This window comes from Didymosphaeria variabile, assembly GCF_027946475.1.
Source record: "Didymosphaeria variabile strain IMI 356815 chromosome Unknown scaffold_1, whole genome shotgun sequence".
In the NCBI taxonomy this organism is placed as follows: Eukaryota; Fungi; Ascomycota; class Dothideomycetes; order Pleosporales; family Didymosphaeriaceae; genus Didymosphaeria; species Didymosphaeria variabile.
This window is the reverse complement of record NW_026611620.1, coordinates 4,724,370-4,749,566: the sequence shown is the minus strand read 5'-3', so window position 1 is coordinate 4,749,566 and position 25,197 is coordinate 4,724,370. Positions and strand designations below refer to the sequence as shown.

The window sequence follows — 25,197 nt, the reverse complement described above, 5'->3', positions numbered from 1 at the left end:
CGTGAGGGAAACGAGCAGAGAAGAGATATTAGATGCTGGGAGGCCGGCGTCGAGGGCATACGAAGTTACACTGTTCGGGAGTCCGGTCTTGATCTTGCTCTCATTTCGAATACGCTGAAAATCATTCGTCAGAAAGAGACCAGACTATTAAATTCATGAGTTACTTACGGACATCCAGCCCACGTTAACGCTGTTGGTGGTGTACAGCAACGAGGTCTGCGATGGCGATACAATCCCGTTATGGCTACATTGAGTCCAAAGCGTCACCGCACTCTCTCCATATGATATTGATGCATTGGATTTTCATTTCATCTAGCTATGGTCTTTCAACACGCGACCAAAAATGTGATGACTGGGATAACCCTCAGCATTCATCCGACGGGCCGAGATAACACATTTTCTATGAATAAACTCATATTCCATGGAACTCTCCCAACCGTATCGAGAGATCTCCAAACCTCAAACCAAATCAAGCATGTTCCACGTCCACAGAAACTTGACATCCCATAATAGCGTTCGGTTCCGAACTTCCTGAAGTTTGCGGTTTCGCATAGAGGACGGATCCTCTTACACAACCGACTCCTCAGACTCGTCCTGTGCGTACGTGCTCTTGAGATATGCAAACGCCTTCGCCTCAGCTGGACGAGGCGCCGGAGCCAACCCGCTAAACGGGACACGTGCATTTGGAATGATTTTGACCTCCAACTTGCGTACGTCAAAATGGATAGGGGAAACCTCTGCTCGCATGAAACGCGTGCCAAGCTTCTCCCTGCATCGGTAGCACCCATTCAGTAGTCTGCTTGACAAGAGCACGTGGCGGCAAGTACGGACCCATATAGAGCGCCAGAACCGGAAGTCGACTTTGACAGTCAAGCTCGTGAGCCGCGGGAAGTGGGCTTTTAGTTTGAAGTTCGAGAGCATGGCCCATTCGCGCTCGGTCGGGAAGATGCCAATATGGATATGGCGTATGAATTTCCGGTACTGCTCTGGTGGAATAATGAACACGTTATTACCAGTTGTAGCCGGTGCGATGGAGAAGGTGTTATTTCGATAGAAAACTTCCTTCGCGATCTCTATAAGGCGAATCTGTTAGATGTATCGACGCAAAAGGGCCATAGGCGACTTACCTGAGTCCTTAAACTTCGGCGAGAGGAGGTAGTCATAGGGACCGTTTAAACACTTGGGGGAGCTCACCAAGTCGAGTGGCGTGTGCGTGAACAAGTGTAATGCATATTGCAGTATTCGAATCTTCAACTCGTCGGGCAAGGTGTTATAGAGGTTCCAAAACGAGATGTCCACGCGAGACATGATGGACGACTAGTGTTGATGCCCCCGAAGCGTTGAGGGAAACGTACTGGGCTTGAGGGCAGAGTAAAGTGAGTTTATATACACAAATGTGCGCAACAACGCACGGACCTTGGGACATAGTGCCTTCGGAATGAGTCAGCGTCTGTGAATACGTCCCCTCCTCGAGGTCACGTGTGACTCGACATCATTGTCTTGGCGCGATCCTTGCGCGGGGTTACAGACTTCCTAAGATCACAATATCACCGTTGGGATGAATGATAGACTATTTCGCTATCCATGATCTCACCCCATTCGGTTGGCCACGATGAAGAAGGTGTTGTTCCGGTAGAAAGCTTCCTTCCAGATTTCTGTTCTTCTGTCAATTATACTAACATACATTTCGGGCACAGAATTAAGGTACCTGCGTCCTCGAACCTCTTGGAGAAAAAGGGCTTCAAGTGACCCGCAATGAGTTTCGAGCAGGTCAACATATCGACAGGCTCGTGAAAGTCCGTCACAGGACCAAAAATCATGAGCTTCAACTCGGCGGGAAAGGAGTTCCCGCAGTCCAACAATGCATCAGTTGAAGCTATGATGAAAAGATCCGTGGTAAGACTATCAAAACTTTTGGGAGAACGTGATTGTATTTCCTGTGTTTCCTGTGTTTCCGGTGGAAATGGCGTGTATATATAGACCGAGTAATTGGACTTCTTCCCACATGAAATTAACTTTTGCAGTAAGCGATTCAAGGTTCGAGGTCCTATATTCATTGCAAGATTTTCCGCGCTGCCAAACCTCGGAGATCGAAGCAATATCAAACAGCAAATCGATTGCAGTAAGGATATACAGAACGTGTAAAGCAATCTCATATACAAATAACACAAATGTTGGATAGTGGCTGAGAGTTGCTTCGTGCTCACCCTTTTTGCAATTGGCAAATGCATCAACGTGGGGACAAGAGCCAAACGTTGTGACAACACTTGATAAGTATCAACTAGTACACTCACAACGTGAGTTTCCGAAGGATTCTACAGGTGAGGATGCGATACATAGATGAAGATGTAGATATCACAGAAATGACTCTTGGACACTTCTCAACTTCAACCAGAAGGTGCTGATACGCTTTTGGACTGGAGGAAAGGAGGTCAAGCATACCAAATCTCAACTATATACTGTCCAATTAGATACCATGTTACTTTCAGAAACTCTGCCTTATTGTAAAGAGACGGCTTTTGTGATATGCGACCAATGAGCAGATACTCCGTGATATACTACTTGTCCGTGTCCACGCTCGAGCCCTGCAGCACGGTGCTGGTCAGGACACGAAGCTTGTTTAAGTCTGCAATATCGATCAACTCATTGATGTTCAGAAAAATATCTGAAATCTAAATGAGCAAGTATCTCCCTTTCAAGCTTGGGAAACCTATCATCAAACCAGAAGCCAACAGTGCTCGTGCACGTCTCACACAGCCAGTCCCGTTCAAAACACCGAAAACGCGCCTATGAATCCTTTCCCACTCATTTCGCAGAATTCCTACCATCTTCCTCCAAAATCCGATTCAACCCATCCCGCTTGATGCAATTCTCAAAAGCGAAGCTCCTCGCCAACTCCTCCAGCTCCGCTTCCGTCTTCCCCTCAAACAGCTCCGCAAATTCCCATCCCAGATACTCGCTCATCAGACACTCCCTGACCGCCCTTTCCACCTGCCTATCGAATGTCCAGATATGTGGATACTTCTTCTTCTGGATGTGCTCAGGCACCATCTTTTTCAAGCCTTCGATGAACGGAGCGTACACATCCTTGACACTCTCTTTGTCTACACAGCCCCAGAAGTCGAGTGCTAGCTTCTGCTTCTTCGCTACGAAAGGCGCGATGAGCTTCATGTATGGTGTGTCCGGGTTGACGTAGACCATGCCCTGGTAGCCAATGTCTTTGTACAACCAGATACTCCAGCTGACCTTGTCTTGGTCATAGATGTTAAGCTGGTCTTGCAGCATGTGATAGCGCGCGTTGTTGACCTTCTCTGCCTCGGGGTCGACACTCTCGTTGGCATACACGGGACCGAATTCTCCGTTCCAGATGGGCACCTTCTTCTCTCGCATGAAGAGCGCTTTCCGGTCGAATTGCCGCTTGAGTTTGCCCTTGTGGTCGTCGCTACCAGAATATAAAGGCTGCCCGGGGATTGGGAACCCGAACATCGCGTAGTCGTGGCATGCGTAGACGGCATTGGGCAGGACGTTTTGGAAATATGTGAAGTCCATTGCGTATGTGTTGCCGTCGATGAAGAGCATAGTGTCTGGGTCTACAGCTCTGATGGCCTTTTCTGCACGCTCGTACCACGAAATCAAACGAACGTGCTCAGGGTCTGCCGGCTCGTTAAGTAGATTGTAGCCACATACTACTGGGTTGCCCTTGTAGCGCGTTGCGATAGCTTTCCAAAGCTCAATTGCCTGATCTTGGAACACGCGGAACTCCCAGAACATGGCCTTGTTGAGCCCGCTATCAGAGTGCCAATCTTGGTTCTGACCACCTGGCGCGGCGTGAAGATCCAGGACAACGTACAGGTTGTATCTTGTACAAATGTTGATGACACGGTCCATAAGATCAAACCCCTCTTTCTTGAAGGACGTCGGATCCTGGTCATCGATGAAGTGGCGGTAGTTGAACGGTAGGCGTATGCAGTTCATGCCCAGCGACGCGAAAAACTTCGCATCAGCTTCAGTAAAGAAGTAGTGTAATAACCTATCGAAGAAGAACTGTGCCTTTTCCTTGCCCAGAACTGAAGCAAGTGCAGCTCGATGCTCGTGTTCATGGCCTGGATAGCCAGTAATAAAGTTCTCCATGTTGAGATAACCACCCAGAGCTGTACCCTTCAGCACAATACGCTCACCAGCGGCGTTGACGATAGCATCGCCAGATACGCGCAGTGGCTGACAGGATGGATTTAAAGTGTGAATGGCCATCGTGGAGTTAGGAAAGGTCAGAACCGAAAGAACGAGGTGTAGAAAGCAAAGTACTGTCGACGTCGAGATGCAAACAGTTTCGAGTTCTCCAAAAGCTTACATCCGGGTCCCTAATCTAGTTCCAGTCGGAGACACGACCTGGGGAAATGTGGGTCCGAGGTTGTTGCAGCTCCCGACATTCCGCGAAGGTCTGGGGATCGACCGAATATGGTTAGGTTCGACTTTGTGCACCAGTGTGTGTGCGTGCATCATTACACGCGCGAATAGGCATTTGCAGATACGAGTCGTTATTAGCCGTTGGGTATCTTTCTTCTTGAACCTGCGCGATTCTGTGCAATTCGAGTAGAGGTCTCCCTTTGCGTTAAATTATGGCCGACGAATTGCGGTATAGTAGACGAAGGGTAGCAGCCATGGTGGAAAGATCAGCCGACTCGTGTTCCCAGGAATCAAGCAATTGGATGACCTCTTCGATAGCCTCACGCCAACCTGGCGGCATATGGTAGATAGTTCTGTACCCGTAAGACTCATCGTCTTCGCGAGCGTCAAAAGCGGGGCTCTGCGCAGCAGCAAGCAGAATGAAAGCACTGCGTGTGCAGGCCTTGATCATGCCAAATGTTCCATGATGTCTGTGCGAAAAGCCAGGACGATTTACATGAATTCGATCGATGTGTATTTGTAGACCCGTGTTCGCCATGTGCTGTATGCGCCGTGATTTTTCAGTGCGTAAACCCGAAGCAACGATACAGTTGACAAATGGCCAGTACACAATTTCCCACACATTGATGAGATGCCCACGCAGAACAAAGCGGCATATTTCGTCTTCTTCTGCTGGCGCTAGCGTGGATATGTTCTCTGGCAATGCTCGAATCCAGTCCCCGATCTGTGATTCACGGTCGTCGACTGTGTGAGCAAGCCCCAGGATATGGCTCTGCCCCGGTTCTGGTGTAAAGTCCACGACTTCTCTAGCCATACGACGCCACAGTCGCAGTAGTGAGATTTCAGAAAGGTAGAAATACCATGATAATTTCTCGCGTGTCGCAGTCTCCGTATTGACCAAGCTCGGTAGCTCGCCGTCATGACTTGGTGGAGTCGGGAAGAAGGCTGGGTACCCGGCGATATCGATTTCGGAGAACAAGAAGCCCGGCAGGTTCAGATCGTCATTCACTTCGCGCTCAGACTTCCATGCCGACCAATAGATGGCTTGCTCGGCAGCAGCTGAACGGCGTTCGGCCTCGTCTAGTCGCTCTCCATACTCCTGTCGGAAGGCGATCAACGACTGAAAGGTCTGACAGCAAGCCAATGACTGCATAAAGTACCGCCATGCTGGCATCCTTTCAAAAGTGCCTATGTAAGAGTCAACACCTTAGTTTCAGCTCGCTTAGACTAGCGATGTACCTACACATGCTATAAACACCCTAGTTACGGTTCAGCTCGTCTCCTTCATCGATATTGGACCATGCTACTTACTGCAAAGAACATGCACTGTGCCTCGATTAGAGTTGATGTGCCCAGAACCAGACCGAGCCTCTTCTTGGCAGCCAGAAAGAATGATTCAGCGGTACGGTACGCTTCTGAATCGCGATGAACGTAGTCCCCGTCGAGCGGCGTAGCTATGGTACCGAGCGCACAGACGAGCAACGCAAGACAGGCATCCGGTGACCAATCGATTCCATGCAAGCAGACTCTGTTCACAATTCTCCTAGTTTGCTGTTCGTCCAAGACCGGATTCTTTACATGCACGTAGTTGAAGAAGTTATCAAGCAATAGCTTGATTCGATGGGGCTCGAATTCATCAAGTCCAGATATCGGCGGAGAGGTCGTCATCTGCGACGCTGATCTATTGGTGCAAGGAAATGCCGGAGTGCTCAATGCCTGACCTGCGCGCAATCTTTTCAGAGACTCCCATTCTAGGATATCATCAATTGAGCATGGCAATAGTTGCGATCGATCAAGTTTCGTCTCGCCCAGTGCTGGCTCGGAAACGTCTTTGCTGCCACTGCCGACATCGCGAACAAGCTGTTCTAGATCGTCGAGACGCTGTAGTATTTGCAAGCTCGCAGGATCGAAGCTCGAGAGATCTACCGGTGCCTGAATACATTTTGCGCCAACCTTGACGCAGAAGGAACATGCCGGCTTCGCATTGTCGCACTTGGTTCGACGTGCACGACAAACTTGGCACGCTGTCACAGCGCGTTTGCGGGGGTAGGAGGCCGATCCACGTGGTGCGGGTCGTTTCTGACCAGTACTAAGATTCGGTGTAGGGACTTGTGGGGATGTCGGATGTTGCTGGGAGGAGTCCATGTCTGTGTTAAGGGTTGCGCGCGGTGGAAGAAGGAAAGACAGAGCGCGGAGTGTCGCTCATCTGGCGGCAGTCGTGAGCGCCATGCCTGCTCAGGCTAGACTAGGTTTGCCAGCAAGCCTCTGGGCACAATCACCATACCCCAAACGGATCTAGACTGAAATACTATCGCGGAGTGTCGTCCTCCACATTACCCCAGCTTTTCGTCTCCGCTCTGCACGCGGCATCCATGTCGCTGGGTGCATGGTACATCGAAGGCACCACTTCGGTTGACCAGGGTCTCTCCGCATCCAGACCCGTCATCAACGCGAAGCTTCATCGTCTCCAGCAGTATAAAGCGCCCTCAATGTCCTGCTGGAAAAGATCAATACTCGGGAGCAGCTGTCTCTGAACCTGCTTTCCTTTCCTCTTTACGAGCATCCAATATGGAGAAGCCGTCATTTGTCACCCACCATGAGGAAGCCCTCAACTCCCACGAGCTGATACACAGCGTGACTGAGACCAAGGGTGCAATTGCCGACAACATCAATGAGCACCAACTCACCCTGAAAGAAGTCTGGAAGAAACATCCAGCCCTGATCGGTTGGTCGTTTTACTGGTCGATGTGTGCCATTGGATGGTAAGAGGAAAACAGTACGAATCGAAATATGTAGAACATTGACTGACTTGCTTCGATAGGGGCTTCGATGCCCAGATCAACGGAGCTATGATCTCCGTCGCCTCCTTCCGCCGAGACTTCGGGTACATCTTCGAGGGTGAAGCTGTCTTACCCGCCAGCTGGCAGACTGCGTTCAACATGATCAGCTCAGTTGGCATGCTCTTCGGCGGGTTCGCCTGCAGTACGATTGCAGATAAGATGGGTCGACGAGCTTCACTGCTATGCGGCATCTTGTTTTGCACCGGTGGCGCCTTTGGAGAGATGTTCGCTCCTAGTAAGGGCGCCTTCCTTGCAGCGAAGCTCATCCTAGGTGTTGGACTTGGCTTCTACCTCACGATCGGACCTCTTGCTTGTAGTGAGATCGCACCTGTGGTCCTCCGAGGTATTTCTACAGCTGGTATCAACCTAGGTATTGCTATTGGGCAGTTGTTATCGAATGCAGTCGTCAAGGGCTTCGGTGAGAGGCCCGATCGTTGGGCATATGCTGCACCCTTCGCTATTCAACTGTTCTTCTCGCTGTTCCTCTTGTGCGGCCTGCCATGGACGCCAGAATCTCCGTGGTATCTCGTCCGTAACGGGAAGGATAGTCAAGCTCTCAGTGCTTTGCAGAAATTATGGGGCCAAGATACCGATGTAAGCGATAAACTTGCGACGCTCAAAGTCACGATTCAAGAAGAGGAAAGCCAGAAAGAGTCGAAATTTGTCGATTGTTTCCGGGGCACCAATGTCCTGCGCACTTGCATCTCGACCGGTGTATTCGCATGCCAACATTTCGTCGGCATTGTATTCGTGCTCGGCTACTCGACGTACTTTTTCCAACTTGCTGGGCTTGACACAAGTCGCTCTTTTGACCTGGGTGTTGGCGTCACGGCTTGTGGTGTGGCCGGCAATATCGCGAGCTGGTTCGTCGTCAATTCTTATGGCCGCCGTAAGGTCTTCATTTGCGGTATGGCAGCCCTCACAACTCTGCTACTTCTGATCGGCATTATGGACGTCATACCAACTGGGCCATCTAAATGGGTACAAGCATCCTGCACCGTCATCTACGCCTTTGTCTACTTCATGACCATTGGTGCCATGGCTTTCGTGTTGTTAGGTGAGACCTCCAGTATGGGACTCCGAGCGCATACCACCGCTCTCGCAACGGCCACGCAATCTGTTCTTGGCGTGGCCGTGAACATTGCTGTCCCGTACATGGTCAATCCTGACGAGGCAAATCTGAAGGGAAAGGTCGGTTTCGTCTTTGGCGGTCTTGCTGCGATAGCAACGTTCGGGTCCTGGTTGTACGTTCCGGAGCTCAAGGGGCGCACGAACCGCGAGATCGACACACTGTTTACAGCTCGTGTACCACCGAGGAAGATGGGTTCCTATGAGCTCGACGAGACGATCGCGTAAAGAATGCAATGTACCATTTAAATCAATCTGAACATGCAGGCTTGGATTGCGGAGACTGTTCGTTGCCCAAACGTTCGTTGGGGATCCCGGGTGCAAGCATGTAAGAACATGGTGGACTGTAGAGTCACAAAGTCGGAAGTCGTAAGTTCATTAGCCTTGTCTAAACACAACGTCGTGCCAGTATATCCAAAAAGCCTGTCCCATGAATCGCATCAAGGCCCAGGATATCCGATGTTTTCTCTATCATCATCGATAACACGACCATACTCGAGCAAGAGCCTGAAGAGCCAGGCCTCAAAGTCGACATTGCGCAGCGCTTTGCCCGACCACTCCGTACTCCTCTCAGCAATCTCTCTTGCCTTCTTCTCCCCTAGGCTGTCGCCATTCCCACCTTTATCTGCTTCCTTTTTCTCACCTTCACCCTTCTTGACCTCGACACCAGAGAACCACCGCACGAGATCCAGGTGTTCGTCGCCGATGAGACTGAAAGGGATGTAGTGGACCCATGGCCTAAGCCACTCATTATGCCACTCACGGAACACCGCCATCTTGTATGTCAAGCTGCGGGACTTCAGGAACGAGTAGAAGCGGCCCGAAAAAGCGTTGCCGTCCATGTCGAGAAGATGTTTGTAATACCAGGCATCCTGGCCATCAGCATGCTCAGCAACGTAGAAGAACTCCCTCTGCGCATCGCAGTCCCCCGGGTCACACTGTCCGATATGGCTGAACTTGACATCGATGAGGGGTTTATAGAGTGTGCGGTCGACTTCTTGTATCTGATGTGCTAATACTGAAGAAGTACCGTCCTCGTTGTTGACGGGAACAGAGATGTTTGCTTTGTCGAGGGCATTGAGGCGACGAACAATGCGCTGTCGGTGCTGACGGCGCCAGCCCCCTTTACGACTGAACCCGCCGGTGGTGGAACCGCGCCAATAGAGGCTGTTCGTCTTGTTTTCCCAGCTAGTGTCGTGCCAGTCGTCGTAGCCTACCTTGCCATACCAGTACCATGGACTTGGATACAGAATGTCCTGGAAGCTCGATATCTTCGATTGTGAGAATATGGGCGTGAGTTCGTGAACAACGCTAAATGCGTTCGGGCGCTCGAAGAAGCCGTAGGATCCCGAAAAAGAGGGTGAATTACAGATGTCGGTAAAGGCGGTTTGATTAAGCACATAGTTCAGCGGGCCAGCAGCGTATGCAGTCAGATTGTCCACGACCTGGTCCTCGAACTGTTGTGCTTGACTACGTGCGGGGCAGGACAAGCGTGAATGTGTCCATGTCTGCTGATGCGCGAATCTATTGAAGCGACTATAGCTCACTTCTTCGATTCGTTTCCCGCTAGAAACGTCTGATGGACGTGGGGAGAAGCTATTCTTAGGCAGGTCTTTCTTCGCCAGTGCGAACAAGACTTCTTGCGCCTTTGCGACCATTGCTGAGAGATGATCATTCGGCACTACTACTCGTGGTTCGTCGTGGATATTAAATCCCAAGTCCATATCTGGGAGGTACTGCACGAATTTCTCCATCATTCCGGCGGTAGCATTTCGTTGCCAATCAGGTTCACCCTCCGCTTTGGCTATGCTGCCATCGCGTATCAGGATGGCGATCAATGCACTATCCTCATTGCCCAGGGCATTTCTAATCCGCGACCGGATTGTAGAAGGCTTCAAACTCCAATACGGAAGCAATGTTTGTGTGATCGTGTCGAACTCATCAATGAGTACAACACCGTTGCGAGTGGCGAACTCGTACCATTTATCGAAGTATGGTGGTGGCGTAATTCCGTTTCGTCGACGGTATTCGATTACCGCTTCTCCTAGTGATTTGGACTGCCTACCAAGCAAATCCCGGAAATCTTTCTCGGCGGAATCAATGAGCTGTGCAGCGGGGTGTCCTTTGGCCATGTCCATGCCAGCAGGCCGATACGGAGATGCAGGAGGAGATGTATGTAAGGAGGTAAGGTCGCCCCGGGGCAGGCCATGTCGCGCTATGAGGGTATCTTGCAAGAAAAACAACGCAACCGAAAATGCCGATACGCAAAACAGACCCCGTTTCAGTCGCACAGAATTCCGAACATCGAAAATTGAAGATGTTTGACTACTAGAAAGGAAGGCGAAAGCTGATATGCCGTAAAGAAGCGTGAACCAGACGCCAGAAATCGTGGCGCTTAAGCGCAGTCTAGAGCATATGTACGCAAATACGTAAAGACAAGAAGTATGTACGACGCCTTGGCGCGAAAGCTGGAAGTAAAGATTAGCGAATCATGAACAGATGCGTGGGATCCCCAATGCTCAGTTGAAACCAGCTCTGTATGACGGGAATGATGCATTATTGCGCTACCCCTAACGCGTTTGGGGATGACAGAATAGCAAGAAGGGGGCTCAGCTGTGCGCAGATACCGTATAGATGGACTTACTATAAGAAATATCAATGCATTGAGAAGGGTATTGACAAGAATGAGGACCAAGACGAGCTGGACTGTCTGGTAATGCCGGACTGTTTTCACTGAATCGCCACCAAATCGGTAGACCGGCTCCCACGAAATGGTAGAGGAAGTGATGGGCGGCTCCATGAGATAGGCTGCCAGACCGCAGACCAAAGCCATGACCACAGCCACGTCTCGAAGCACAACGAACTGCTCCCTCCGTATAAGTCCATTGCCTGAGCCTGGGCGCATGAGATTGCGGTTGATAGGTACTTGTGATGACTCAAGAAAGGTTTCGTCGTCGCTTGACGACTTCAGAGCGGACTCGAACAGGACGAAGCCGACAGCGGCGAATATGACGCTACTGATGCCGAGGGCAAATGTGGAAGATGCAGTAAAGCCCGTGACTAAGGCGAGGCTCGCGGAGAGGGTGATTACGGCCAGTATGCGGACAGACGGCGATTGAGTCTGCTGTTCGGTGGCTGCAGCGCTCTCTTTTGCGGGGTTCGTCGACGAAGCGTGAGTGGGCAAGGCAAGGTGCTTGAAGAGTCCACCTCTCCCAGACAAGAAGACGGCTAGCAAAGGAAGCAAGCCCTAAAAGATATCAGTGGCATTAATCGTTGCAGGCCGTACCAATCATACCTTGGTAGACCATGTGCCCTCCTTGTCGCACGCTGCCCTTTCGCATATATGCGAAAGTGCCAAAAACCCTCCTGCCAGCCAATGTGTTTTCCTCTTAGCCGCATCTGGTGATCCGAGCCCAGCTCGGAAGAGCGTTGGTATGCATATGGCGGCCCAAGATACGGAGGCTATGAGTAACTGGTGCTGTACGGGTGCGTGTACGTTTGCGGTTGCAGCGAGGACGGAGAAGAGTAGTGGAACGACAACATGGTGATTTCTGCGCGCATAGTCCGCTATGGAGGAGGCAGTCGGGTGCATTGCATTGGTGTCGAGCGGCTATCGATCGTAGCGAAGGTCCGTCATGAATTTGGTTGCAATATGTAGGGTTCGGTCGTCGGTAAACAATGAGATCACACAGATGGAAGGAGTGGGCGATCTCCAAACAAACATCCCTGCATGCGCGTCGCGTCTAGCTTGGCGCACGGCCGCTAGACCCACTTCTAGACCTCACCTCCTCTACCTCGTCGAGCTCATCTCTCTTCATGGCTAACGAACGAGCACCTCGCCGTCTTGGGTGCATTCGTTATTCAGGAGCATATCTGCTCGGACTGGTATATTGTACGAAAACAAGCAGGAGGTGAAGTTTCACACATCAGGGATACGAGATACGCAAGCTAGTCAACATTGCAACAAAAACACTTTTATGGATTTTCTCCAAGTCTACATCTGCCAGGATCATATCAAAGTGGGCTACTTGCGACGGAATGAATAACATCAGAGGGCGAAGCCGCGAAGCCCGACTGTAGGCAATGGTACCTGCAACTGGCAGCCTCATGACAAGACATCCCAAAGAGATGATGGCCGCCTGGACGCGCCGGCGGGCTGTATGGAAAGAAATTGGGGAAGAAGGGTGCGAATTGGTATCAGGAGGAGTGTCGCATCTGCTGGTGAGCTGTTAAGAGTACGCCGTCACATCGCTGCAACAGCCGAGGTGGACTCGCTCTCCTCGTCAGCGTCATCATGCAACCAGATCACACCATCCTCACGCCCATCGTCAGGCGTAGAGGTCTCGGTTTCCCGGTCGGTGCCTTCGTCCAGCCAGACCTCTCCGGCATCTTCTTCTTCGTCGGCATACTCGTGGTCATCATCCTTCAGCCAGAAAACGCCATCCTCCTCGTGCTCAAGGCCATTCTCGTTGTCGATGTCTTCAATGGCCACGGAAGAAGGATCAGGACATATGTCGGCCGTCGATACCTTGCAGAACATCTCCGGAAGCGCGAAGTCCGTGGCGAGCAGCCCGTCGCGACCACCAACGTCCGCTTTGTCGTCTACCTCCCACTTAGCGAACAGCATCAAGACGAAGCAGCCTTTCTGCTTATCAGCAAACCAGGAGGGTTCTGCATCCATGAGCTCCTCGGCTCGCATGTACTGTTTGTGCTCGAGATAGAAAGCCTCCTATGTTGCTAAGTCAGCCCTGGTCTTTAACCGAAGTGGCTCGAGAGTACTTACCAAAGCGCGCTGAAGCTCATAATGCCACTTTATAGTGTTTCGGTCGCACATAACCTGCCACTGGTGGCAGATGCCATAAGAAACCAAGAAGCGCCGCGCCTTCGCAGCCATCTCGCGAGCGAACACCTGGTGTGCATCTTCCATGTTCGCCATGTTGTCTGGATCGAGGATGTCCGGTTCCGTCGACCGGCGCTTCTTGCGCTTCCCGAACCATTCTTGAAGTCTATCTGTGATCGCATCGACAAACTTGCTGGTCTCTTCACGAGAAGGGATGTTATCGGCAATGTTGACGATAGGTTCGATCACGCGGCCCGCAATCTCTGGGAAATCGTAGCCCGCTGTGACACCGTTTACATAAGCAGATGCACCGTCCGTTACGGTGGCCTTCATGTTATCCAATACGTGTTTCAACGTGCCTGGTGTTAGTATATCCTCCGCTTTGCGCTTGACAGCCTCGCCGGCCTTCGAGGCGGTGGCCACAGGTGTGCACACCGCTGCAGCCACTTCGTTCTTGAGCGTGCCGTTCCGCTCTGAGGGGTAGTTCTGCTTGGTGATGATAAACGTATCAGCATCCTCTTTTAGGGGGACCTCTTCGTCGTTGAACTCCAATTGCTCCGCCTGGGCACTATTTAGAGGTTGCGGGGTTGTTTGTGCGCTTGCTGGCATTACGGTCCCAGGTTCGTGGGCGTCCTCGTTGTTTACTGAATATGCGGCGTCGTCGTCGGGGAGCGACGCATCCAAAGAAAGAGCTATAGCGTCAGTATGCGCCTGGTCAGTTCGAGATGTAGCCTTACTCTCTGTGTAAGTCTCATCGATAATGACGGAATTCCAATCGCTCGCCTGATCAGGCACCACAACCGCTGAAGGGGTTGCGCTGTCGCCTTTGGTTGTTTCCTCTGCGGCAGGAGCGGCGCCATGATCAGAGGGCTGTACTGCTAGAGGACTTAGAGCTACAGAGTCGATATGCGCCTTGTCCGACAATGGTGTAGCCTTATTATCTGTTGAATCCTTGTCGATGGAAGTCATATCCATCTCTTCGGCTTCCGCGGTCGTTGGAGCTGTTGCGTTGCTGTCTGCGCTCTGCTTCTCCACGGAAGATACGTCGCAAGCAGCGGTGCGTAGCTCAGCCAACGAGACATCGGTCGGCTTCTCCATACTAGTAGAAACAAACCAGTCTAGGAACATTTTGTATGTGACAACAGCGGGTGTCCTCTAAGAGAGTCGACGTGGGCGGGGTAGTCGGGAGGTTGAGGTTTCCAAACTCCCAGTGAAGATGCGCGGGAAATTTCTAGCAGCTCTATACTATGGGAGTGTGTGTTCTTCGGGTCGATGGGTACGCTGCACGTTCTGAAGCCCGCGGCAAGGGCAGATTTTGCACGCTCAGGACTCTCGCAAGTGCCCTACCGTCCAGTGGGTATTCCACTTCGTTGGACTTAAAGTTAAAGCAGCGGCAGGTCGTGGGCCAAGTGGCCCGCTTAGGGTACATCGCGTGAAATGCATCACTTAGAGCAAGAGAATGTGAACGAGGCGGCTGCTTAGATGCATCGAACAACACGGATGCTTCGTTTGCGAGCGCGTTTGTAGGCGCACAACACGTGGATGAGGTCCATTCATGAGGCGCAAACCGCGGAAGAGGCACGACAATAGAAACATACAAACCGAGCTAGAAGACAAACGAAGCGATAAATTACGACGATGGGGAAGGGCCCCTTCCTACTCGAGTCCGTGTAGATGAACTTAAACTTTACGCTCGCCCTAGAAGCTACGAGACGCGGGAATTATGGCCATAGCATATTTGCCTTGTGGCATAGCATGGTCGGAATATCGTCCCTTCCATATTCGAAGGCTGGCATTCCTCGTGAAAGGCGACCTCATTTGATCAACTCGATATTAGGATAAGCTCCTATCTGGATAAGCTTTCGTTGGGATGAACTTCTATTGGGATGAACCTCTAACCATTGCTCATGTGATCACCCAAGATCCCTTCCGTCGAAGATGTGGAAAGGAACTCTCCCAGATGCGCTAGTGCATTGAAGTAGAAGAAATCTGCTGGCTTAGAAGTGCCGTTGACTCTTGTCACTCGAGCAATGTTAGTCTAATCAGAAACATGTTCTTTAACTAATCATGTTCTATGTCATTGCCTGCTCCAAGACTGTTACTACATGATCTTAAGATAATAATAGTACTCACTAAAGCCTACATGCAAAATCCAATTTAGGAAACGCTAAATCGCAATCAAAAACACCATACCATCCCCCACACTCCCTCCCATCTCCGCTCACGGCGCACTCTCCCTCGGCCTGAACCTCGTATTGAAATCCATCTGCCTCACAAACCACGCATTATGCGTCTTCCACTCTGCATCCGGTCGCTCAAGCTCAATCTGCAGCTGCGTTAGCCTACGTTGCCCTTGGATATTCACGAAAAGTACTCACCTCAAACCTCCTCAAAAAACTCGGCACCAACTTATACACCTCCAACAAACTAACATTCTTCCCAATACACGTGCGCGCCCCAGCCCCAAACTGAAACATCGTAGCCTTCATCTCCTTAAGCTTGTTTGGCGGCGCCTCGAGCCAGCGCTCAGGGCGGAACGTTTCTACATCATCGCCGAAGATCTCCGGCCGGCGGTGCAAGGCCCAGGGATTGCAGCCGACGATGGTGCCGCCGGGGATGAAGGCGCCGAGGATGTCCATGCCCTGCGGGGGAACGATGCGTTCTAGGATGAGGCCGGCGGCGGGGTGCATGCGGAAGGATTCCTGGATGACGGCGTCGAGGTAGGGCAGTTTTTGGGATTCGGACCACGAGACGGTTTTGTCGGTGCGGGGTTCGATGGTGCCGTTTGTGACTGCTTCGTCGAGTTCTTGCATCAGCTTGGCGTAGACGGCTGGGTGCTTGAGGAGGAAGTAGAAGACGCTGGATAGGGAGATGGCGGTCGTTTCGGAGCCGGCGAAGACCATGGAGGTGCAGGATGAGAGGATGCGGGTGTCGTCCATGAAGTCGGGGTGGTCGTGGGCTGCTTGGGCGAATTTCGAGAGGAGGTCGACGCCACGTGGGTTTGGTTGGTCTTCGGGGAGGCCGTAGGCTTTGATCTTTTGGATCTGGCCTGCGCGTTCGTTGGAACGGGTTTGCGCAAAGAGGGTCACGGGAAAGACGGTTTTGCTTAGGCCGATGCGTTGGAAGAAGAGAGAAATGGGGTTCTTCTCCAGGAAGAGGTCGAGGATGGGCATTTGGCCAATCTACCTTTTGTTAGTAACGAGCGAGAAGAAATACGAGATTTGTAGCTTACCGGGCCTGCATAACTCAAGAAGCCTTGCAAGAAGCCAATGATGCCGTCCACGTCCCTGTCCTCTTCAACGAACCCCAACCTCTTACTCCAGGTCAAATCTCCAATGACGTCAAAAGCGAAGTACTGCAACCACTGGCTGAAGTTGCAAGTCTTCCCCGTGTTTGCATACATCTCTTGCGTCTTATCGAGGAATACGCCAACAGTCGAGCTGACCAGCGGCTCGTAGTTGACTAGGGAGCTCATGGCAAAGGCATTGTTGACACAGCGACGATACTTCGCGTGGTAGTCCTCATCGACCGTAGAGAACAGTGATTGAAGTCGATGACCATTCGCAACAGCATTCTGCACAGGATAGAAGTCGGACTAGACATAGTTAGGCCTTCACCGATCGAACGACAGCAGGGCGTAAGTAAGCATACCTTGACCATGCCCTTGTTCAGTCCATAGATGACCTTGATAGCCCTCGGATCCGCAAAGGATAAGACATTCGGGCCCAATCTCACCACGTCTCCGTGCTCGCGGTGCAACTTGATGATAGTCCAATGGTGATGCCTCCCCCACACATCCCAAAACCTCCACCAGTTCGTGTAACCAGCCAACCAAGGACCCGGATACCGATTCAAGCCCTTCCAGAACTTATTGTTCAGCAGCCAGCCAAGCGTCAGCGAGACCAAAACGATTGGCCAGTACTGAGCTAGCAGCGGCAACACTCCGTTGAGCAGCATTGTGGCTAATGTTGAATTAAAGCGAAGTTGCAATTAAAGAGGCGATGGCTGAGCTTTCATATCTGGCTGGTGCGGCGGCCGTTTATGAGGTGCAGCAGCCGCGCTCTGCAGCCCTGATTGCCGTGCGAGCAACACGCTCTCGATCGCACGGGACTTAGCATAGTGGCCGTGCCCGCGTTGGAAACGTGATGATGCGAGTCGGCAGTTGAATAACTCTCGTAGTGCAGTATCAGGTCAGCGGAGATAAAGACCCGCCAACCCCTCAAAGGGAATGGGGTACTTGGCTTGTGTACTACTGACAACGCGGGGGCGGGATACACAGGTCCCATCCTGCGCCGCGTTCCTCCATCGCGCTGGTATCCGGCGATGGCACATATACTCTTCATATAAATGGCGCTGATCCCGAGCTTATGCCTCACGCTCCCGGGTTTGCGTGATGCCCTTGGTACGAACGTGCCTATAGCAGTCCATCAGCTCTGCCTCGGCGGGTACCACGCTCGGTCTTTCTTGGAGAGATGGTGCGAGCAATTTAACTGCCGATTCAGCGGCTATGCTGTGTAAGAGCGATAGGAGTTGGTCGTGATCTTAGTACTGGTCGGCAGTTGAGTGATGGTCGCAATAGGTACAATTGCCGAGCTCTAACGGCTAAGTCATCCCGCGATACGGAGCGGTTTGTTGAGGAGCAGTGTCTGCATTACGTCATCCCTCGGTTGTGAACGTCGGGTCGAGTGTACCTGGTACCACTCCACGTCGCTTCCAGCAGACCTACACTTGCATAATGTTTGTCGTGGCTTGAAAAAATCAATCGGAGGCTACTGTACATAGCGGTTGTGCTTCCGGGGTCTCTTGGAAGTACAAATGGTCCTCGTTTCGGTACCTGTGTTCCCGGAGAGTACCTATGGTACGTGAGAGAGGGTAGCTACTTTTCTTACTATAGTTCTATCTTAGATACATGTATAACTACTTATTAAAACACTAAAGAGTCGAATTAAAGCCACTCCTATGAACATTGTCTAACAGCACGAGATAAAAGTGCCGAGAGAGGTAACTCACGTGTAGGTATTAACCACGACTGCTGTGGACTTTTCCTCACCAAACATCATCTGAGCAAGTAACTCCCCTCCAAATCAAATAACCGTAGAAGAGACAACTATAATAAAAGGAACAGGTAGCTTGTGCTACACATTCGCATGTTGCATGCAGCTGCTTACACCAGAACGATCGTCTCAGTCTTGTATCCCGGCAACTCCAAAGCCTCGCCGTGCATAAGTCCTTGAACCCAGCATTCTCCGACCAAGACGTACGTGCCATCTGTCTGTGGGCGGAGCAAGTACGGGACACGGCCGCCTTGTAATATGCAAATCCGATCCCCCGAGCGTGTGCCACGATCTAAAATATTCGTATCCCAATGCTTCGGAGCCCAGGCGAACCGATCACCTGTCGTCAAACAGGGGAGACGACCCACTTGCCATAAGTTGGCTGTCTTTATAAGATTCTGAAGATCCACGGTAGGTTCCCCTTTCAAAAACTTGTCTACATCATTGATGTTATCTTCGGTTGCCTTTTCCTTTTCCTTGTCCAACTCCAAGATCCATGCCGCACAGAGCTTCCTGTATCTGTCTCCGGAAAGATCCGAACACCCAGCGAAGGCAGCAAGTTCCAGTGCCATCTGGTGTAATATATTGACATCGTAAGAATCTTCATAATCGCGATTAACGACATCTATGGTGTCAACGAAAGCGCCGACTACGCAAAGTTCCTTTTTATCATGAATCTCAACATCGGGGCCAGTACCGGATGCGTCGAAATGCGGGACAACTAGCAAAAGGTTCTTTATCAGTTCCGTGTCGAAGCAAGGTGTCCATGACGGGCCTGCGCATTTACAATCACTCGCGATGCCTCTAGCAATCAATAAAATGTCCAGGTTGCCATATTTGGCGAAGGTCCAATTGGCAAAATCTATGAACATCTCCACATGGCCGTAATTGTCGCTGTAATTGACAGGGAAATCGACGTCTTGAACAAGTCCGTACAAGGCGTACAAGCGATCCTTTCTTTCGGTCACAATAAACAAGTTCGTCCTGTTCATCAGGTCCAATATGGGAATGTCTAGGCCTTTCTGATAGCGTCCACGCAAAAGTTTAATTGCAGAGAGATTGACAATGACTTCGCTTATAGTTCCCGAAATCTTCCAATATTTGTCTAGGAACAGGTTTCTTAGCGTTCTTGTAAGCTTCCAGAGTTGTTCCAAAGAAGCAAAATCTTGTCCGATCGCAATGACCACCTGCTTTGCAAGCACCACTTCTTGGACAACCCACAATCTGTAAAACCATTGGTTTCCAAAAATTGGAGTGATCAATTCCAGATCTTCTTTTTCTGTGAACTTGTGTTTCTCGTTGCTTATTTCGAATTTCTTGACATGTTGAATCGCGGCTTGTCTTCCATCGCCTCCATCACCCAACCACACTATCGTTTGGCGCGCTGTCTTATAGATCCGTCCCATGAGAGGTATTTGCCGGCTCTTTTCGTCGTGGTCCTCTTGGTTGATACATATAGCATCTACCCATAACCTTTGAATCTCCTTTGAGCGTGATAAGTGCTGAAGAGCCGAGAATAAGTTCATCGTAACCTTCAATATCGCCCCATCACAGACTACATCCTGATCTCTTGTCCCGCTACCCCAGCAGTAAGACAAAGCATCGAGCTCTCTCCAGCATCCGCAAGAGTTATATGTTCCAGGGTAAAGCTGACTTCATCGTTCGCTGTAGTACGGTTGAACACGATAATCCGGATATGGTCGGTATCCTCGAGCTGTCGATACTTGTAGACCTCCATGGAGACTGGGACTTTGCCTTTGGCGATACAGAGAAGAACAATTTGTTGAGGGGTTGGGTTATGTAGGAACAAGGCTGAGCAGCTGAATGAGGATCAGGCTGCCGTTTAGCGACCAACTCGGATACGAAGCAAATCATTCGGAGCAGCTTGTGTAACATGGTGACAAGCGACTCCACGCGCACTCGCTTTCTGCAGAAGCTACCACATCACAGTTATAGATGCGCAAGTTGTTCCTCGCCCTCTATAGATTGCGGAGCGTGTATACGGAGATACTCGTCTACAGGAGGACTGTTCAGAACTTAACCAAGAACGAGCGGATTCTCGAAAATATTGCGCCATTTTGCTTGTCAAAAAGTGAGATCCAACAAATGCAGCGTTGCAAGGCCAGTAAGAACATTTGAAGCAGTGACGCAATGCTAATGTAGTTAGTGGCTATGGTCAGTGCGACTACCTATTGCCGACTACCTATTTCGGCAATCGCTCCTCTCTATTGCCGCACACCAAACAACCCCTTTTACATAGACTTTCACCAATTCAAGGGAAGAGAGTTCGAATCGTACTAACCGCTTGCACTTCTGGGATTGGCGTGACGAGTTCTTGTGGCGCCTTCCCAAAGAAGTTGGGCGTAGCTTCCTCGCTTGGGCATGACCATCTACGAACGTCCGAACTTCCTTTAGTTTACTCCGTACAACTTCCATCTATACTTCATCGCTTGCTTGGGCTCGCTGAGCAAACGAGCGAATGGCGGAGACATATAGGAGGTAATACTAACAGGATGTTTGGACAGGAACTAACAGCGTTCGTATAACGCGTCCAGAACACAACAGGGTCACTGCGAACATCGAGACTCTATCGGATGTCATCAGTCTCCGACGGCCAGACGACGGTATCCGAGGCGTATAGTCGGCGACGATACCGCCCTGACGCAACACATGAGGCGCCAAAGTCGCAAAAAACCTGAAGCGAGCATCATGCAGGTTGACACTTCCTTACTGGACAAGAAGCCGCGAGGGCGTTGGTGAGGCTGGAACCGAGACAATGAGATCTGCGCGACTTTTGCGAGCCTGTGCTATTTCCCCAGATTATAGCTGCGTGACGTTTATGACAAGAAGCACAGGCGCGTCGGATGGTCAAGCGACAGTACTGATACTCGGGCTATGTACTCGTGACCATTCCTTCACAGCCGCCGAATGCCCAACCCGAGGCTTACGGGAGACGATTGCATTGGACGAGTTTGAGACGGACATGCGGCAAGCGTCAGATGGGAAAATGCGGATACGACTGGAGCAAAAAACAGGATAAGGTATGAAGGAAAACTCGATGGCCCACCTAAGCTGGTTGGATATGCAAAGCTCCACAGTCCACTTGGAGTTTGTTTTTTCGCGGTGGATGAGTCACCGCACAACACGTCGAAGCGCATGCAGCTTGCAGCCGCGTTTGCAGCCGTGACTCCGACCAGCAGATTCTGAAACGACAGCAAACGTCCGTCTTTGCAGCTGGCAGCTGGCGAGTACGTTCTCGCGGACATGGAGACATAGGATCGTGAGATGGGCCGATGTTGGAGTACGTCGTGTACGGGTTGGAAGTCGCCGCAGCTAGCCGTTTAACCGAGCACATGACTGCGGCATCCCGCGTCGAGTTGCACCCTGGTCAAGCTGAAAGCCACCAGATCTCACCGTATACGGTAAGGAGCATTCTCTGCTTTCATGCGCAAGACGCGCGATCAACCGTGCAGATTGACGGGGAATTCCTGCTCAGCGAAGAAAGCGAAACACCAAGAGCCGAATGACGAACATCAACCGCCTCAACCGGCGCGGAAGCGAAAAATGAACCCCCGGCCACCGTCGCCTGTGAGGCGCAGTCAGCCAGATCCAACCTGCAGGTTTCGGCGTCGCCTTTGCAGATTTTGAAACAGAGCAGACGTGGGTTGCTATCGATAGCACCGCTGTTATGGGTCAATGATAGGTGAGCCCGGGGTCGACTCTCTTGGACACTTGCGCAATCGCATTCGTGTGCCTCAGTAGAGGATACTCTGTTCCACTCACGAAGGCGGCGCAAAGGGAGAGGGCAGGCGTTGAAACGTCCAGCAGCTGCAGATGCTCTGCGTGAGCCTGGCCTCCTACGCCGTTCCTGCACGTGTAGTCTACCAGAGTTTCGGCCGGTGCGAGGCTATTACACGCAACTGCCGGGAACAACGAGTGGATACTCCGGCCAGATAGGCGATGACTTGTAGATGTCGGAGACAGGCGACTTCGGTAAAGGCGACGCCGAGGGGTGATCGCCGTATACCGCCACAACATCCGCCTCGCACTGCCACAGCATAGCGCCACGTTTGCAACACGTGCGTCGAGCAGGAAAGAATCGGCGTGGCATTGCGCGCGTGGGCATGGCTCGTCATCGTCGTCGCGAGAGATATGGGAGCGCGTCGTAAATCTTGCTTCAGCACGCGCCGAAGCTACTCGCGATGGCACCCTGAGCTCTTCTGGACCGTGTCTGAAAGCCCGCTCCATCACATGAGGAGCCCGCGGGAGGGTTTTGGTGGCGTGCGAGAACCCTGCTTGCACCCCGGCTCTCCCGCATGATTGGGCCGACTGTTTCCTGCCCATTTTTAGCCCCAAGCAACGTCGGCCTGTCATCGCTCCAAGACTACGTACAACTCTCCCACCAACCTCCACATCCACACACAAACCTTTAGCCCATGGTCTTTCCGCCTTGATCCCTTTTTCCGCGCGTGCCCAAAGCGGCATCAACACCGCTGCGGTGCGTTCCGCTTTTGGAGGCCGCGAAAAGCTTCCAGAAACCCGCACGCAGGGAAAGGTGAGGTTGCAGTGTAACTTCGGGGCAACATGCTCGAGCCCAACGGCAGGCACCCTGGATCGCATGAGGCGTTTAGGTAGTGCTTGCTCTACTGCAGGCCGCCTGCTCGCACCATATCACGTTGTAGGAAGCCCCATATGCATGGTCGTCCGTGAGCGCGGCCCTCAGCTGCCTAGCACAATCGGACCAGACGCAGGAAGGTCCCAATAGTGCTCTTCCAGTTTTCTACCGCGTAGGCGACGGCGCGCCTCTGTATGAGTTTCATCTCCGCCTGCACGTAAAGCAAGTCTAGACAGTTTGGAGGCAGCCATGAGGGAATCGCAATATTCGCTCGCGCAGGCTCCGCCTATCCACGCGCTCCAACGGCGCAAGCAACGCGGTCGCCGTGCCGGACGGTCAGCTAGGATCCGACTAGACCTGCAGCTGCATCGTCGCCATACATGCACGATTAAACAAGCTAGATGCGCAGTGCAGCCAAACGGGGCAGTGTGCATGATACCCTTGCGGGCCCTGTGGCCACGGCGGAGCCGACCAGTGATCGTCCTCTCGTCAGCGCTCTTAAGGTATGCCCACCCTCCACCCGACTAGTTTCTCTACCCTCACCTCTCACCTCGCCTTCCTCCTCTCTCATTCGTCCGTCCCTTTCTTGTCTCCTCCTCAATACAAGGCGCACCGCAGAAACATAATTCCGCCTGAGACACCTCTTTGCCTTCTCTTTTGTTCTTTCGTTACCTTGATCTGCCGTCCCATATAATATCGCATCGTCTCGCGCACCGTCACACTCTGTCCAAAAATGCCGATACAATTATTACCTGCCTCGGCAGCCGCCTTTGCGCCGCGCTCAACCGTCAACATCGTTCTCAACTCCAAAGTGGAGCCGTGGTTAACACAGACGCTGAAGAGGATAAATCGGGTCAAGCGACCGCTCAACAGTGTCCAGCAACATACGCGATGTCTCACCGAAACCCTGTCAGGCTCCAACGCCATCTGGTCGTTGTGCTCAGTAATGGTACCAAAGGCTCCGGATTCGGAACTGCGTAAGGATTCCAACCCGCTTGTGGAGGCCATCTTCAACTACCAAGTCATCCATATCGAGGCGTACGTTGTGCACGTCGACATGGTTTCACAGCATGAGGTTGCATTCAAGCTCACGCCTGAAACCATTGAAGCGCTTACCGAATACCACAAGGATATCTACTCGGTCGACGTGTCCGCCAGCACCTGGACCTGGCCCGAGAAGGAGGCGCAACTAAAGAAGCTGCAGGACGAGTTTATACAGGCTGTCAACCGCTACGTGTTCCGCACCGGAGCACGCGCACTCGAAGGCATGGAAGAGGAAGGAGCGGGAGAACTTCTTGAGGGCCGAGGCGAGGACGTCAAGGGCGCCATCATGGGGCTGTTCCACCCGCTTCTCCCTCCTCCACCCAGGATCGTTGACGTTGTCCGGCCCGCTCCGCTGCTCCCAAGCTCGCCCGGTGCCACGACCTGGTGGCCCTCGCACGTGCTACAGTCACAACCTGCACCCGTCGAGTCCTGGAGAGCGCTCTCGTCGACACCAAGCCCGACCATTACCACCTGCGGTGAAACCTCTCCGTCGTTTTGGAGCACCATGGGCTTGGAGAACGTGCAGCTGCCGTCGCCGACACCTTCCTTCAGCCAGCCATTTAACACCACGAGTCAGTACTACAGCCCGCCCCAGGCAGTCGCCCCGATACCTGCCCTTCCGTTGCCTAGTGTGCTAGCCCAGCAATGCGGGTCAAGCGCCGTGCACAACGGATTCGGTGGTGGATTCGGATGGGATACTGGATTTGCACCACAGTACGCCGCTTTCACTTAAGAGCGTATACTCGGAAACGTGGTACTTGTCCTCTGTCACACTGCCTGGGAAGCGCGGACCTGGCCAGTCCCCTTGATCTTCCCACGTCGCAACAGGTTGATGCGCACAACCGAGCGGCTTGAGCACGACACGAGACGAAATATGCGATATTCACGAAAGTGATGTACAACACCCACATCATATACCAAGGCATGGGACGGCGTTTGATCGATTAGCGAGCGTTTGCTTTTTCTTCTCTCTTCTCTCGTACAAAGTTTCCTTGATATCCGTTTTTTTTCCTCCGTCTGTTTTCTAGCGAGCGTTTCCTTTGTGGCTTTTATGCATCCAGCGGCCGGACCAGGTCTGTTTCCTTTGCATCTCTGGGAGGTATGCATGTCGGGCATTTAAAGACGGATCAGCCTCACGGCTACGAGCAGGCACACTCGGCTGGGTTCATTTCCTTTTCCTAATGTCGTTCTGGACGATGGCTGGGCATCTCTTCATTGAGCATTGGCATGCCACTCATGATTGATGATACGCAGTTACGTTCACGTCTA

At 51.9% G+C, this 25,197-nt stretch overlaps 9 protein-coding genes across 9 annotated transcripts; 2 read left to right on the top strand and 7 right to left on the bottom strand.

The window, feature by feature from the left end:
* Positions 1-567: 567 nt before the first annotated feature.
* N0V89_001537 (uncharacterized protein) lies at positions 568-1,308 on the bottom strand (the record flags this gene model as incomplete). Its single annotated transcript, XM_056210348.1, has 2 exons — positions 568-1,073; positions 1,128-1,308. 2 exons carry the CDS (start codon positions 1,306-1,308, stop codon positions 568-570), a joined length of 687 nt encoding a protein of 228 aa, XP_056077170.1.
* A 1,497-nt stretch (positions 1,309-2,805) lies between these two features.
* On the bottom strand, positions 2,806-4,251 carry N0V89_001536 (uncharacterized protein; the record flags this gene model as incomplete). The annotated part of the gene is made up of 1 exon (XM_056210347.1): positions 2,806-4,251. One exon carries the CDS (start codon positions 4,249-4,251, stop codon positions 2,806-2,808), a length of 1,446 nt encoding a protein of 481 aa, XP_056077169.1.
* A 361-nt stretch (positions 4,252-4,612) lies between these two features.
* ZCF27_1 (Zcf27p) lies at positions 4,613-6,075 on the bottom strand (the record flags this gene model as incomplete). The annotated part of the gene is made up of 2 exons (XM_056210346.1): positions 4,613-5,536; positions 5,719-6,075. The coding sequence occupies 2 exons, from the start codon at positions 6,073-6,075 to the stop codon at positions 4,613-4,615; spliced, it is 1,281 nt and encodes a 426-aa protein (XP_056077168.1).
* A 900-nt stretch (positions 6,076-6,975) lies between these two features.
* On the top strand, positions 6,976-8,603 carry N0V89_001534 (uncharacterized protein; the record flags this gene model as incomplete). The annotated part of the gene is made up of 2 exons (XM_056210345.1): positions 6,976-7,169; positions 7,229-8,603. The coding sequence occupies 2 exons, from the start codon at positions 6,976-6,978 to the stop codon at positions 8,601-8,603; spliced, it is 1,569 nt and encodes a 522-aa protein (XP_056077167.1).
* Positions 8,604-8,815: 212 nt separating this feature from the next.
* On the bottom strand, positions 8,816-11,967 carry N0V89_001533 (uncharacterized protein; the record flags this gene model as incomplete). The annotated part of the gene is made up of 3 exons (XM_056210344.1): positions 8,816-10,480; positions 11,020-11,622; positions 11,671-11,967. 3 exons carry the CDS (start codon positions 11,965-11,967, stop codon positions 8,816-8,818), a joined length of 2,565 nt encoding a protein of 854 aa, XP_056077166.1.
* Positions 11,968-12,618: 651 nt separating this feature from the next.
* On the bottom strand, positions 12,619-14,343 carry N0V89_001532 (uncharacterized protein; the record flags this gene model as incomplete). The annotated part of the gene is made up of 3 exons (XM_056210343.1): positions 12,619-13,104; positions 13,159-13,907; positions 13,953-14,343. 3 exons carry the CDS (start codon positions 14,341-14,343, stop codon positions 12,619-12,621), a joined length of 1,626 nt encoding a protein of 541 aa, XP_056077165.1.
* Positions 14,344-15,436: 1,093 nt separating this feature from the next.
* Positions 15,437-17,172, bottom strand: N0V89_001531 (uncharacterized protein; the record flags this gene model as incomplete). Its single annotated transcript, XM_056210342.1, has 4 exons — positions 15,437-15,541; positions 15,594-16,397; positions 16,448-16,810; positions 16,867-17,172. The coding sequence occupies 4 exons, from the start codon at positions 17,170-17,172 to the stop codon at positions 15,437-15,439; spliced, it is 1,578 nt and encodes a 525-aa protein (XP_056077164.1).
* Positions 17,173-18,379: 1,207 nt separating this feature from the next.
* N0V89_001530 (uncharacterized protein) lies at positions 18,380-19,675 on the bottom strand (the record flags this gene model as incomplete). The annotated part of the gene is made up of 1 exon (XM_056210341.1): positions 18,380-19,675. One exon carries the CDS (start codon positions 19,673-19,675, stop codon positions 18,380-18,382), a length of 1,296 nt encoding a protein of 431 aa, XP_056077163.1.
* A 3,942-nt stretch (positions 19,676-23,617) lies between these two features.
* On the top strand, positions 23,618-24,661 carry N0V89_001529 (uncharacterized protein; the record flags this gene model as incomplete). The annotated part of the gene is made up of 1 exon (XM_056210340.1): positions 23,618-24,661. One exon carries the CDS (start codon positions 23,618-23,620, stop codon positions 24,659-24,661), a length of 1,044 nt encoding a protein of 347 aa, XP_056077162.1.
* Between the last annotated feature and the right edge of the window lie 536 nt (positions 24,662-25,197).